Here is a 16685-nt window from a genome sequence, read left to right on the forward strand (position 1 = left end):
GCACCCACAAATTCACAGGTAAACATGACACACTGAAACATTCCAGTCAACTTCATCATTCATGTGTGATATTATGTATTTTCCCATGTTTTTCCCACTCCGGATCCAATTGTGACATCACCATGATGATTTTTGATAGGCTATAAGCCTATTAAGCTTTGAACTAAATTTGATTAATACAGATTGAGGTTTCAATTTCAGGTTTCAATTGAAAACGATTGAATACAGACTATGGTGTATGACTATGCCGTTTGCCCTGTCTCCCTTATCGCCGTAATGCATTATGGGTAGTCAGATACTACCGGTACTTTGGCTAATGTATCAGCTAACGCTACTTACTTTGCATTACAGTAAAACGCCACTGAATGACCAAATTGATGCATTGATAAAAGTTAGTTTGTTGTTTATGCGTATGCAATAACGGATGCGTTATTATATTTACTGGAATACATACACACGACAGCCTATGTGTCCTATCAGAGTTTGTTACGTTATTGTACAGCATTTGGTTCAAACACAGCTGCATCACTATACGTGTGAGCGTAAGTATTAATGGTTTACAACTTGTTTGTGTTGTACAGCATTTGGTTCAAACATATGGCGACATTGAATCAGTGTTAGCTTAGCGCTAGCTAGCTAGCATACACTACGATCTGTAGAATTGGCCTGGTCTTGGTCGATATGACCAAAAATTGATATAACGTTTCAGTAGCATGGACCCCTCTCGTTTTTTATTACAGTTGAAGATTTCACAAATCTCAACCACTCTCAATCTTGGTACAACCCAGACCCCGGATATCCGTGACCTACGGGTATTATTTCAAAATATAGAATATGGAACGTGAACAAACATCTTAGTTTTATTTTTCGTATTTTTATATGATTATTTTAATAGTTACTAACTATATTATTATATAACTAACTAGTCCTCCTCACAGAATTGGTTAATTTACTGTGAGACTTTATGTTTTGTAGACAAGCACCAAGTATATATAATAATGGTATATAATAATAATAATCTTTGTAATACAATTGTTATAAAATTAAAACGTATAGCACACTTACAATATGTTTGTTGTATGTATTACAACTTAATTCAACTTGGTCTCCCCCCACATCTCCTCTTCTCTCCTCTCCACACCTCACCCCCTCCTATCTCCTCTTCTCTCCCCTCCTCTCCTCTCCTCTCTTCTCTCCTCTCCACTCCTCTCCTCTCTTCTCCTCACCTCTCCCCTCTCCTCTCTTCTCCTCCCCTCACAAGCCTATAGATGAGGGGTTTCAGACAATATGACTATTGTTACAATATTGTCAACAATAATAGTACTTTTCTAAATAACATAACTTAATTCAACTTTTCTCACTACACTTTCCAAACATTAACACACATCAAACACAACAACTCTTTTCTTACTACACATTCCAAACATTAACACACATCAAACACAACAACTCTTTTCTTACTACACATTCCAAACATTAACACACATCAAACACAACAACTCTTTCCCACTACACTTTCCAAACATTAACACACATCAAACACAACAACTCTTTTCTTACTACACATTCCAAACATTAACACACATCAAACACAACAACTCTTTTCTTACTACACATTCCAAACATTAACACACATCAAACACAACAACTCTTTCCCACTACACTTTCCAAACATTAACACACATCAAACACAACAACTCTTTCCCACTACACTTTCCAAACATTAACACACATCAAACACAACAACTCTTTCCCACTACACTTTCCAAACATTAGGCGTTTCTAAGATGTGGGGTCAATATCAATCTACAATCAAATCGACACTTAAAATATGGAACCAGTTCAGACGGCACTTTGGTTTGCAAACTCTTTCCTTCCTGTCCCCAATAGCTGCTAATCCAATGTTTCATCCTTCTCTGTTAGATAGAACTTTTTCCATATGGTCATCCCTTGGTATCAGCACTTTAAAGGACCTGTACATAGACAATATATTTGCGTCCTTTCAACAACTTTCTGCAAAACACTCACTTCCTAATCACCATCATTTCAGATACTTACAAATCCGTAGCTTTGTCCGTGACATTAATCCCACATTTCCCAATCTTCCAGAGGTTACACCTGCAGACTCTTTTTTGACCCCACGGCCATTCATGAAGGGTATGATATCTTTTATGTATAATCTTATTCATTCTCTGCGTCCTACCTCCATTCAGAAGATTAAAAATCAATGGGAGGAGGATTTGGGGGAGGAGATCCCGGAGGAGCTGTGGAGCGACATCTTACATCTTGTTCATACTTCATCTATCTGTGCGAGGCATGGGCTAATTCAGTGTAAAATTCTTCACCGGGTGCATTTGACCAAAGTCCGACTGGCTAGGATCTATGATGACATCGACCCTACTTGTGACAGATGTCACTCGGCCCCTGCCACATACATTCATATGTTTTGGTTATGCCCCTCTTTGCACAAGTACTGGACAGAAATCTTTAATACTATCTCAGAAAGTGTTGGAGTGACACTTGAGCCTACCGCTCTAACAGCTCTTTTCGGAGTCCCTCCCCCCACAGTATCATTATCAAAATACCAAGCAGGCTTTGTGGCCTATACAACGCTTTTAGCAAGGCGCCTAATTCTATTAAAATGGAAATCCGTTAGCCCACCTTCTCATTCCTTATGGATCAGAGATATTCTTTATTTTATTAAATTGGAAAGAATTCGGTGTACGATGAGAGGCTCGTCAACTAGATTTTTGAAAACATGGGGACTATTTTTTAGGGTGGTGAAGGGTTTGCAGTTTCCTGAGATCCCAAAGGACTGATTTCTGTTTCTCTGTGATGTGTTGGGCCTGATGATGTCTGTCTGCTGTGCTGTCTTCTCTTCTTTTCTCTTGTGTGGGTGGGCTGTGTAGATTATGGATATTTGATCATGTACTTGTGCACTGTGTTTCTGATGGGTGATCGGATCGGACTATGTCAATTATTGTTTTACTTTTGTTTTGTTTTTGTTTTTGTTAATAAGAAAAAGGAAGTATCTCAGGGTGAGAATATTACTTGTGTACTGTTGCTGTTAGGGAGGGTATGGTATAGGTATTTGTTTTTCCTCCTCTTTTCCAGTAAACCTGTTTTCCTACGACCGTATACACATATCTTTACTTTTGTTTTTTGTTTTTCTTGTCTTTCCAGTCCTATAACAGGCAGTGAAATTTAAATACTGATGTGCTGTATCATTTATGCCCTGAAAACTTCAATAAACAGAAATGTGAAAAAAAAAAAAAAATATCAATCTACAATCTAGATTGATTTGATTCACTAATTTGGCGTTCTCTCATGCAAAATATCCAACATCCAATATCCAGAAGTAGTGATTACTACACAGAAGTAACTTTAGTTCCACCATTTGCTCTTTGCTTCAAACATAATTTGGATCAGTTGTAACTTTGACCATTTCTAACAATTTCTAGACAGTGAATTTACACAAGCACTTGAGTGAAATTCATAGTACCTATAGGGACTGTGATTGAATGAACGCAGATTGTCAGATTTGTTTACCAAACCCTTATCCTGGTGCCTGCAAGGGTCGTCTGTACCACTAATGTCAGCCACTATGTGTTACAATATTGGGCTGGTGTCATAGACCTGGCCCAAAAGTACATGCATCACATATATGTGTGCTGCATATATACATATATGCCTCTACCGTATGGGTTTATCATAATAGTCAAACATGTTTTTTCATGTTCTGACTTGGTGAAATGTGTGTTGCATATATACATGTTAGTTTACACATAATAGCCAAACATGGTTTTTCATGTTCTGATGTGCTGAAATGTTTTACACGTCACGTAAAACAGTTTTTAAAACAGTTAATTAGCCTACACAATGTGTAATTTCAGGTTATTGTAAGTTATTGCATAGTTGCAATCTTTCATACTTGCATACTTACAAGTGGTTTGTTTTTAATGGCATGTGATTTGCGGTACTAATTAACCAATGTGTAAGGTGATTGTCAATTGTCAATTGTAAATTGTCAATTGTGTAAGGTGATTGTGATGTCAGGTGATTGTAAGTGTGTCATACATACCTACAAGCCACCATATCAGTTGGCTGTGCCAATGATTTTCTGTACCTCTTGGTGCGTCAGCATTGTCTTTGTCAGGCTTAGAAGCAATGTCTAAACAGTAAACAGTTTATGACAAGTGGTGGTAGCATGCTATGCTACTACACAAGACGTGTTATGCTACATAAATAATATGTAGCGTGTAATAATCTGAAGAACTCTGTCAGAGTTCTACTCTGTCATTATTTTTACATTTGACTTTGAGAACTATAATGAACTGTTAGTCTCTGTACTGATGTACAAAAGTAACAAGATTGAGGTTGTGAAATCTTCAACCGGAATAAAAAACTGGATATAATATAACTGAATCAGTTAGGCCAAACTATTATCAGTCAGGTCGGTAATGACCGGGGGAAATTATATGATTATTGTCCATTGTGTGTATGATACAACTTTGTTTATCATTCTGCCCCTCACACTATACAGTCTGTATTTAACTCAACACACTGTACCTGCCCCTTGACCTCGGAGGGGCTCTTCTGTCAACGGGCCTGAGGCAAGGTGTGGTGATCACAAGCATTGGCATAAATATTGTGACAATGAAATTGGTAAATTGGTTAAGCAAAGCAAGTAATGCTTTTGCAATGAAGTTTGTAAGATGTATTTTACAAGATATTTTCTGAGATTTGGTTATATTAACTTATTATTTATATTATTATTCTATTATTATTATTCTAATTATTATTATTCTAATTATTATCTACTATTATTCTAATTATTATTATATTATTATATTATTATTATTATTAGGGGTTATTATGTATATTAACTATACATATTAAAGTATAGATGATTGTTTTGCCCACCTTATCAAAACAAATGTACAGCATATTAAAGTATAGATGATTGTTTTGCCCACCTTATATGGTTGCCTTATCAAAACAAATGTATAGCATGTTAAAGTTTTAAATAAAGTCAAGTCAAGTCAAATCCAACAGGTCTTAACACATTGACTGCCAGACGTTTTTTTTTGCTGTAGGTAGCTTCTGCCAAGCCGTTTTTTGAGGATTATGGCTCATTTTATAAGAGCCGAGGATTCGTTTCAGCTTGGAGTTTGTGAACATACAATATCTCAAAAGTACTAATAGAATGTGTACTTTCTCTGTCTAAAAGAGTTAGTTTGTAGAGTTAGTAGTTATGTAAGCATTAGCAGTTGAATACAGCATGGTTTTAGCGTGAAAAAGAATATTCAGAGATAAACGGCTTTTTGTGAAATTGGATGGAACGGTCACTTTAACCATTCATTTTTGGCTCTCTCTCTCTCTCTCTCTCTCCCTCCCCCTCTCGCTCTCTCTCTCTCTCTCCCTCCCTCTCGCTCTCCCTCCCTCTCTCTCTCTCTCTCTCTCTCTCTCTCTCTCTCCCTCCCTCTCGAGTTGCTTCAACTCCGCCCTCCGTGGGCGGACAAGCTTGTCACCAGTCAGTGCTTTGCTGCTCTCCTGTGCCTGCATGTCTGGGCCGCTGTTTGAGGAAGTCGGGATGGACTCGCTCGTTTGGAGTTTTGGTTGAGAGAAGCTTTTGCGATTCTGGTCATATTTATGCTGCGTGTTTCAAAGTGTGTTCCTCCACCTGTAATCTATCACCCGATCATAGTAGATCGGCTGAATCTATTATGTAAATTTGCAATCCCGCATCGCCAGCAATCAGCGCGAAAAGGAGAATGGCTGGGCTGAGAATGGCTTGACAAGTTAAAAAAATGCTTTCCTTTCTCTAGCCAGGAGAGCACTGTTGCCACTTAGTGGGTCGGTGGAATGGGTTGTAAACGTTCGGTGGCTCCAATAATTATATAAGAGATGTAAAAGGCTTAGATGCACAACCCACCGTCAAAAAAAAAAAATCGATGCCAAAAACGTGTAAACACGTTGTTGGCAGGGAACAGCTGGATTCTGAAAACGTGTTCATACGTTGTTGGCAGTGAATGTGTTAATGTCAATTAATTTAGCTTTAACGTGTCTTGTGAAACACACACACACACCCACACATTGACCCCTCTCATATATACGTAACTGACTATAACTGTACATATATTCCTTTCACACACACTTTTCAAAATAGACACTCTTTCATATTGTGATTCATAGTGATTCTTGTTTGTTTTATGTGATCCCGGTTTTTAAGCAAACCGGATCCAGTTTCCTTGTATGTGTACATCCTGTACAAGGCACATCCTGTACAAGATACATACTACATTGGACTCAATGATCCACAGATGTATCAAACAAATGTATGTTTTACTGATACAAATGACCAAATTACCTTAATAAATGTGTGTGTGTGTTTTATGTAGCATAACACGTCTTGTGTGGTAGCATGCTATGCTACTACACAAGACGTGTTATGCTACATAAATAATATGTAGCGTGTAATAATCTGAAGAACTCTGTCAGAGTTCTACTCTGTCATTATTTTTACATTTGACTTTGAGAACTATAATGAACTGTTAGTCTCTGTACTGATGTACAAAAGTAACAAGATTGAGGTTGTGAAATCTTCAACCGGAATAAAAAACTGGATATAATATAACTGAATCAGTTAGGCCAAACTATTATCAGTCAGGTCGGTAATGACCGGGAGAAATTATATGATTATTGTCCATTGTGTGTATGATACAACTTTGTTTATCATTCTGCCCCTCACACTATACAGTCTGTATTTAACTCAACACACTGTACCTGCCCCTTGACCTCGGAGGGGCTCTTCTGTCAACGGGCCTGAGGCAAGGTGTGGTGATCACAAGCATTGGCATAAATATTGTGACAATGAAATTGGTAAATTGGTTAAGCAAAGCAAGTAATGCTTTTGCAATGAAGTTTGTAAGATGTATTTTACAAGATATTTTCTGAGATTTGGTTATATTAACTTATTATTTATATTATTATTCTATTATTATTATTCTAATTATTATTATTCTAATTATTATCTACTATTATTCTAATTATTATTATATTATTATATTATTATTATTATTAGGGGTTATTATGTATATTAACTATACATATTAAAGTATAGATGATTGTTTTGCCCACCTTATCAAAACAAATGTACAGCATATTAAAGTATAGATGATTGTTTTGCCCACCTTATATGGTTGCCTTATCAAAACAAATGTATAGCATGTTAAAGTTTTAAATAAAGTCAAGTCAAGTCAAATCCAACAGGTCTTAATGTCAATTAATTTAGCTTTAACGTGTCTTGTGAAACACACACACACACCCACACATTGACCCCTCTCATATATACGTAACTGACTATAACTGTACATATATTCCTTTCACACACACTTTTCAAAATAGACACTCTTTCATATTGTGATTCATAGTGATTCTTGTTTGTTTTATGTGATCCCGGTTTTTAAGCAAACCGGATCCAGTTTCCTTGTATGTGTACATCCTGTACAAGGCACATCCTGTACAAGATACATACTACATTGGACTCAATGATCCACAGATGTATCAAACAAATGTATGTTTTACTGATACAAATGACCAAATTACCACAAATTCAACATGTAATGCCATTTTCTCAATAATTTTGATCAAAACATTTGGTGTGACCCTGATCAGACTTGGCACATTGGATGTGGCCCAAGATCAGTCCTTGTAATGACTTGATCAAAAATATTACAGACAATATATATATATATATATATATATATATATATATATATATATATATATATATATATATATATATATATTGTAATATATATATTACAATTATAATAATAATTTTATTATTTTATAATAATAGTTAATATACATAATAACCCCTAATAATAATAATAATATAATAATATAATAATAATTAGAATAATAGTAGATAATAATTAGAATAATAATAATTAGAATAATAATAATAGAATAATAATATAAATAATAAGTTAATATAACCAAATCTCAGAAAATATCTTGTAAAATACATCTTACAAACTTCATTGCAAAAGCATTACTTGCTTTGCTTAACCAATTTACCAATTTCATTGTCACAATATTTATGCCAATGCTTGTGATCACCACACCTTGCCTCAGGCCCGTTGACAGAAGAGCCCCTCCGAGGTCAAGGGGCAGGTACAGTGTGTTGAGTTAAATACAGACTGTATAGTGTGAGGGGCAGAATGATAAACAAAGTTGTATCATACACACAATGGACAATAATCATATAATTTCCCCCGGTCATTACCGACCTGACTGATAATAGTTTGGCCTAACTGATTCAGTTATATTATATCCAGTTTTTTATTCCGGTTGAAGATTTCACAACCTCAATCTTGTTACTTTTGTACATCAGTACAGAGACTAACAGTTCATTATAGTTCTCAAAGTCAAATGTAAAAATAATGACAGAGTAGAACTCTGACAGAGTTCTTCAGATTATTACACGCTACATATTATTTATGTAGCATAACACGTCTTGTGTAGTAGCATAGCATGCTACCACCACTTGTCATAAACTGTTTACTGTTTAGACATTGCTTCTAAGCCTGACAAAGACAATGCTGACGCACCAAGAGGTACAGAAAATCATTGGCACAGCCAACTGATATGGTGGCTTGTAGGTATGTATGACACACTTACAATCACCTGACATCACAATCACCTTACACAATTGACAATTTACAATTGACAATTGACAATCACCTTACACATTGGTTAATTAGTACCGCAAATCACATGCCATTAAAAACAAACCACTTGTAAGTATGCAAGTATGAAAGATTGCAACTATGCAATAACTTACAATAACCTGAAATTACACATTGTGTAGGCTAATTAACTGTTTTAAAAACTGTTTTACGTGACGTGTAAAACATTTCAGCACATCAGAACATGAAAAACCATGTTTGGCTATTATGTGTAAACTAACATGTATATATGCAACACACATTTCACCAAGTCAGAACATGAAAAAACATGTTTGACTATTATGATAAACCCATACGGTAGAGGCATATATGTATATATGCAGCACACATATATGTGATGCATGTACTTTTGGGCCAGGTCTATGACACCAGCCCAATATTGTAACACATAGTGGCTGACATTAGTGGTACAGACGACCCTTGCAGGCACCAGGATAAGGGTTTGGTAAACAAATCTGACAATCTGCGTTCATTCAATCACAGTCCCTATAGGTACTATGAATTTCACTCAAGTGCTTGTGTAAATTCACTGTCTAGAAATTGTTAGAAATGGTCAAAGTTACAACTGATCCAAATTATGTTTGAAGCAAAGAGCAAATGGTGGAACTAAAGTTACTTCTGTGTAGTAATCACTACTTCTGGATATTGGATGTTGGATATTTTGCATGAGAGAACGCCAAATTAGTGAATCAAATCAATCTAGATTGTAGATTGATATTGACCCCACATCTTAGAAACGCCTAATGTTTGGAAAGTGTAGTGGGAAAGAGTTGTTGTGTTTGATGTGTGTTAATGTTTGGAAAGTGTAGTGGGAAAGAGTTGTTGTGTTTGATGTGTGTTAATGTTTGGAAAGTGTAGTGGGAAAGAGTTGTTGTGTTTGATGTGTGTTAATGTTTGGAATGTGTAGTAAGAAAAGAGTTGTTGTGTTTGATGTGTGTTAATGTTTGGAATGTGTAGTAAGAAAAGAGTTGTTGTGTTTGATGTGTGTTAATGTTTGGAAAGTGTAGTGGGAAAGAGTTGTTGTGTTTGATGTGTGTTAATGTTTGGAATGTGTAGTAAGAAAAGAGTTGTTGTGTTTGATGTGTGTTAATGTTTGGAATGTGTAGTAAGAAAAGAGTTGTTGTGTTTGATGTGTGTTAATGTTTGGAAAGTGTAGTGAGAAAAGTTGAATTAAGTTATGTTATTTAGAAAAGTACTATTATTGTTGACAATATTGTAACAATAGTCACATTGTCTGAAACCCCTCATCTATAGGCTTGTGAGGGGAGGAGAAGAGAGGAGAGGGGAGAGGTGAGGAGAAGAGAGGAGAGGAGTGGAGAAGAGAGAAGAGAGGAGAGGAGAGGAGGGGAGAGAAGAGGAGATAGGAGGGGGTGAGGTGTGGAGAGGAGAGAAGAGGAGATGTGGGGGGAGACCAAGTTGAATTAAGTTGTAATACATACAACAAACATATTGTAAGTGTGCTATACGTTTTAATTTTATAACAATTGTATTACAAAGATTATTATTATTATATACCATTATTATATATACTTGGTGCTTGTCTACAAAACATAAAGTCTCACAGTAAATTAACCAATTCTGTGAGGAGGACTAGTTAGTTATATAATAATATAGTTAGTAACTATTAAAATAATCATATAAAAATACGAAAAATAAAACTAAGATGTTTGTTCACGTTCCATATTCTATATTTTGAAATAATACCCGTAGGTCACGGATATCCGGGGTCTGGGTTGTACCAAGATTGAGAGTGGTTGAGATTTGTGAAATCTTCAACTGTAATAAAAAACGAGAGGGGTCCATGCTACTGAAACGTTATATCAATTTTTGGTCATATCGACCAAGACCAGGCCAATTCTACAGATCGTAGTGTATGCTAGCTAGCTAGCGCTAAGCTAACACTGATTCAATGTCGCCATATGTTTGAACCAAATGCTGTACAACACAAACAAGTTGTAAACCATTAATACTTACGCTCACACGTATAGTGATGCAGCTGTGTTTGAACCAAATGCTGTACAATAACGTAACAAACTCTGATAGGACACATAGGCTGTCGTGTGTATGTATTCCAGTAAATATAATAACGCATCCGTTATTGCATACGCATAAACAACAAACTAACTTTTATCAATGCATCAATTTGGTCATTCAGTGGCGTTTTACTGTAATGCAAAGTAAGTAGCGTTAGCTGATACATTAGCCAAAGTACCGGTAGTATCTGACTACCCATAATGCATTACGGCGATAAGGGAGACAGGGCAAACGGCATAGTCATACACCATAGTCTGTATTCAATCGTTTTCAATTGAAACCTGAAATTGAAACCTCAATCTGTATTAATCAAATTTAGTTCAAAGCTTAATAGGCTTATAGCCTATCAAAAATCATCATGGTGATGTCACAATTGGATCCGGAGTGGGAAAAACATGGGAAAATACATAATATCACACATGAATGATGAAGTTGACTGGAATGTTTCAGTGTGTCATGTTTACCTGTGAATTTGTGGGTGCGTGTGTTTGTGGCTGGCTGTGAATATGTGTGTGAGTGGGTGGGTGGGTGGGTGGGTGTGTGTGTGTGTGTGTGTGTGTGTGTGTGTGTGTGTGTGTTGCCCGGATGGAATCTACAGAATAGCCTTGGGAATACCCAGAATGCTTTGCTATACATTAGTAGGCTATACTAGCTAAGATAGCCTGCTCAACATGCAATTATGGAATATTTGCATGTACAACATGCAATTATGGAATATTTGAATGGTGGATACATTGTACATTGTATTGTACATACATATAAGCGGGTATGGGGTGGGATGGTTGTCAGGGGGAACCTGTGGGGCCTCTATGGGTGAGTCAGAGAAATACGTGAGCAAGCAGCTATTCATAGCTTTCAAGGGGGCGTTACGTGTTGCCGGGAACACCCCCCTGATCTCGCCGCTATTCGTAGCTTTCAAGGGGGCGTTACGTGCTGTCGGGAACGCCCCACCTGCCGGTCAAAAACAAACAAGTTTATTTAAAACAGAAGTGATAAAACGTGGGGGATGGGGTGGGATGGGCTGGCATTGGAAGCCTGGGGGTGGGGTGAGTCAGAGATTGATTGAGACAGTGAAAATGGTCTCCGCTGTTAACAAAATATTAGTTTCAGATCCTAAAATGGGCCAAAATGCATTTTGGCCGAGATCAAAACTTTGCTCTGGCTGACACAGTGGCTTTATACACGCTGTCAGGCTGTCTGTGTGATGCACACAACATTGCAACACCCACAAGATGGTCTAACTGATATGAGGAAATGGAGAAGTGCCCTTTGGAGAACTACTGAAATAAAGCATTTTTGCTCAAAATGGCTTTAAGCACAGGGCGAAATACAGAGGTGCCCTTTGAGGAACTAGTGAAAAAATGACTTTTCACAAAAAAGAAGCCACGCCCCTTTGATGACGTAGGTGCCCTAAACTCCGCCCCCTCGATTTTTGGTTTTTTTTTTCTCGGATATAAGGTATCCTATCTAACTACTACTGCTGTACGGCTGCGCGCGCCCCCGCGGCCCGGAGCTTGCGGCTCGTGCATGTGCATACCAGAGGGGAGGCGGCCATCAGTGCCTGACTGGCCGGGAGAGAGTGCTTCCAAGTCGGACTGATAATATAAACAACATAATTTGAGCTTATCCAGGTAAGATATTAATAAAGTAATGACACATTCAGCGGGAAACTAACTATAATTAAGACATGTGCCAACTTTGACGACGTTTGGTTCAGTATTTTAAGAGCAAACAGGTTTTTTTAACTTCCTGAAAAGTTGCTGTTTTGGAGATTCAAGATCCTGCCGCGACAGCGACGATTTGTAATGTGAAAGCTGCTTAGAGTTTAAAGGTAAATAAATTTAATAAGAAGTAATTTGTACCTGCGTACTTCACAGTTAACAAACAGTGTACATCTTCATATAGGTGATACGGGCAAGTCTTGCCCGTTTACCACGTTTACCACGTCAGTTTTGGCACTGATGACATCACTGATGACATCATCACCATTTCAACAGCCCAAGTTTGGCACTGATGACATCCTCACTGATTACATCATCAACATAATCCATTCCTGTCTGACCTGACCATTCCTGACTGAATGAATGAATGACTCACCCCAAAACGTCTTGGGCCCTATCTTCCCAAAAGCGCTAATTTAGCGTTTGCGCTCGTTTAACGCCGTGCAATGCAAATTGGGTGCGGGCACAAGCGCATGCCTGTTATAATTGTACTGGGCACAGGCGTGCCACATGCCAAAGCAGGCGTTTCAGCGCTAAAATGTGAGGATAGATGGCATTATCCTATCGTCAGCAGCGCGCAATTACTTTGCGCTAAGAGTAGGGGTGCACCGATTGCAATTTTGTTGGCCGGTTCCGATTTCCGATTTGTCAATAGTCTGACTTGCCGATACCGATTTTTGCCGATTCCGATTTTCTTTCTAAGAACAACAATTGACAGCTTACACAAACGTTTTTTTAACTTTGTTTGAAAATTAAGATTCTTAAACAATTCTTATCATTTGCATGAAGTAGGACCATCTCACTCAAACACATCTCAAAATGAAAGTGTTCCAGGTTACTGGACAGAGCTTTTTTGTGCAAATACAATGAATACAAAAATTAAATAAAATCCAATAGCCTATATCCCACAGCTATCATGCATTTACTTTTCCAAAAGAAAACAGGTGCAACAGAACATCAAAATGTGATCCATGGACAAGGAGTTTATAGCCTGGCTCCAGACCAGTCCTCTTGAGTAGAGGGGAAATTAGTTTATGAGTTACAGTAACGATCTTCAGTCTGAATATCAGGCGGAGTTTACACACAGTCCGAAATTTCGTATGCGTTTTTTTTTATCTGCCATCCGGAAAAAGATCGTCACACACAGAAAACCTTGCACACTTGTGAGTCCGATGCATTTTTATTATTATGTCCGTCGTTCTATTTGCAATACGAAACAAATAGTCTCTCCTGTATCCACGTTACAACATGACTGACAGGCTGAGGCAGCAGCGCTGATGTGGAATGGAGAAGGCAGGTCGGGGAATGGTTATACTGGACACAATGCTCACGTTCACCTCGCCAAGCCAGCTGTGCGCTGTGGCCGGGTGCAGCAGCACTGCTTCCCGGGTAGAGAGAGCAGAGAGAGCGGGGCCAGTGAGGTGAAGCAAGCCGCTCAGACTGGACTCCAGCCAGCGGGACTCGGCCGCACCTCTGTCTCCACGGCTTATTTTCGACTTGCATGTGTGACAAACTGCGAGCTTTGTCTACTTCACTGGCGGTGAAAAAAATTCCACAACGAGGAAGGTATGCTGGCGTGTGTGGTGTGGTGGCTGGGTGCCTGTCTCGGTGCTTTGGGGTGCGCGCACGTCATGTGAAAATCGGCTCACAGAATCGGCTATTTAGAGTGACCGGCGCAGATCACCGATCGAGGCCGATCAGGTGAAAATCGGCCATTTCCGGTCACGTGCCGATCGATCGGTGCATCCCTAGCTAAGAGCTTTGAAAAGGACCTCTTATGCGCTAAAACACTCGCTGCGCTGGAGTGCACCGTAATCCCCGTGCAGCGCAGCGCAGTGCAAAGTAAAATTCCTTTTGGATATGTCATTACGTGAAGATTATCCTACTGAACACTGGTTCGCGTTTTATTAAGCTTGTGTTGCCCAGAGACCTTATTAGAAGCATCGCGCCAAAAACCCATTCAAAAATCCCATAGGCGAAAACAGTGAAGAACCCGGAAGTGTTAGCATCGATGTTTTCCGGACTCGTTCCTGGGGCTCTCTATAGGGTCTGTGTTTCTAGATGGTTTGACAGCTCTCTCTGTCCCTGCACAACTGTCAACCGGCGCGAACTGTCCTCAGTGCAGCTCAAGGCAGGGGTCTTTGGCCATGTTTGCAACCACCTGACCAGTCTTGAAACAGACCAACACAATGTATACCAACAGTTATAATGATGACATTCCAGGGACTCTTGAGCAAACCAGGTAACTAATAAAATAGAATATTGTTTAATAAAACGTTTTGTACAAACGTTTGTGTCTCCTGAATATAAGTTTGTACAATGTCTCAAGAATTTAATTATTACATTTGTGGAAATATACTGTAGGCTAGTACAATGACAAAATATCTAGGAGAATCTGCACGGTGCCGCGTCGACGTGCCGACAGCCTGCAATGCCGATAGCCCACAGGCAGAACCAGCTGAGCGAGGCGCCGTGCAGCGTGTAGGTGGACCGGCTGGAGCTAACCTCTCCCAGCCCCCATGCCTAAACCTAACCTCCCCCAGACCCTAACCCTAAACCTAACCTCTCCCACCCCCCACGCCTAAACCTAACGTCAGCATTGCGGGCTGTCGGCATTGCGGGCTGTCAGCATTGCGGGCTGTCGGCATTGCGGGTGGTCGGCATAGCGGGTGGACCCAAATCTGCACATCCCAAACAACATTAATTCTCTTTGAACCAGAAATAGCTTTATCATCCCAGTTTGGCAAAATGACGTAATGAGTGGTGTCCCATATCACTGGTGGGGGACAAGTTTACTATTTGCTTGTTCTATTTCTGTCTTTCCCAACCCTCTTACTGCTATCATACAGTACATTCACTATTTCCTCTCTTCTTTCTTTCCCTTGCTTTTTTAGACATATCTCATTGACAGCCTTCCCCTCGTTCTCCATCTTCTCTGCACTTCTTATTGTCTCATCTTCCCACTTCTACAGGAGTCCACTTAGCCCCCTTCCCGGCATTGAGCCCTACTGGGAGGGGCTGGACGCCAGCAGGTACAGGCCCCCACCCTCCAGCCCTCAGTGAGTCTGTCCACCATTGTCCCCTGTTCTTGCACACCCTGACCACATACACCCTTTGCACCTTGGTTCAGCCCCAGCTCGTCAGGCTGCTCACTGGGCTGCATGCGTCTGGGCAAATGTCCCCACAAGTCAACAACGCAATACTGGTCGGGGGTCTTTCATTCATGAAAGATGAAGAATCCTATTTAGAAGGATCCACAGGCCTACTTTTATGGGCATGTCAAATAATTGATCGTTAAAGATGACTACATGTTTGACATGCTGAAAAAAAGAAGCAAAAGGCACAGGGAAGGATGTGCAAATCGGTCCACTAATTTGCCTCAGCTATTTTTGCTGCATCCCAATTCAGGACAGCAGGGACAGATGAGGAGAAGTTAGGGTCAATTTATAACCTTCTTATGTTTTCATCATCTGGGCTACTATCTTTTGTTTCACCTTCGTCCAATGCCATGTATTAGTAATACTACCACCGCAGTCTCTCAGAAAACTCATTCACAGGCCACACATATTTCCTTCCCTTTATACTCAGAGAGAACTCTTCTTCTTCTTCTTCTTCTTCTTCTTCTTCTTCTTCTTCTTCTTCTTCTTCTTCTTCTTCTTCTCCTTCTTCTTCTTCTTCTCCTTCTCCTTCTTCTCCTTCATCTTCTTCTCCTTCTTCTTCTCCTTCTTCTTCTCCTTCTCCTTCTTCTTCTCCTTCTTCTTCTCCTTCTTCTTCTCCTTCTTCTTCTTCTCCTTCTTCTCCTTCTCCTTCTTCTCCTTCATCTTCTTCTCCTTCTTCTTCTCCTTCTTCTTCTCCTTCTTCTTCTTCTTCTTCTTCTTCTTCTTCTTCTTCTTCTTCTCCTTCTTCTCCTTCTCCTTCTTCTTCTCCTTCTTCTTCTCCTTCTTCTTCTCCTTCTTCTCCTTCTTCTTCTCCTTCTTCTTCTTCTTCTCCTTCTTCTTCTCCTTCTTCTTCTCCTTCTTCTTCTCCTTCTTCTTCTCCTTCTTCTTCTCCTTCTCCTTCTTCTTCTTCTCCTTCTCCTTCTTCTTCTTCTTCTTCTTCTTCTTCTTCTTCTTCTTCTTCTTCTTCTTCTTCTTCTTCTTCTTCTTCTTCTTCTTCTTTCATTTAGTAAGCCAAG

The 16685-nt window shown here is 39.1% G+C and overlaps 1 protein-coding gene across 1 annotated transcript in view; it reads left to right on the plus strand.

The window, feature by feature from the left end:
• The window catches only part of igsf9bb (immunoglobulin superfamily, member 9Bb), a gene marked incomplete at both ends in the record, with an annotated part of 258140 nt that overhangs the window by 225693 nt on the left and 15762 nt on the right, over positions 1–16685 (plus strand). The window contains one exon of the mRNA XM_083640982.1: positions 15484–15570. Coding sequence (XP_083497108.1) covers positions 15484–15570 — 87 coding nt within the window. The remainder of the gene's footprint in view (positions 1–15483; positions 15571–16685) is intronic.

The sequence above is a fragment of the Poromitra crassiceps genome (assembly GCF_964638095.1).
Source record: "Poromitra crassiceps genome assembly, chromosome: 1".
Taxonomy (NCBI): domain Eukaryota; kingdom Metazoa; phylum Chordata; class Actinopteri; order Beryciformes; family Melamphaidae; genus Poromitra; species Poromitra crassiceps.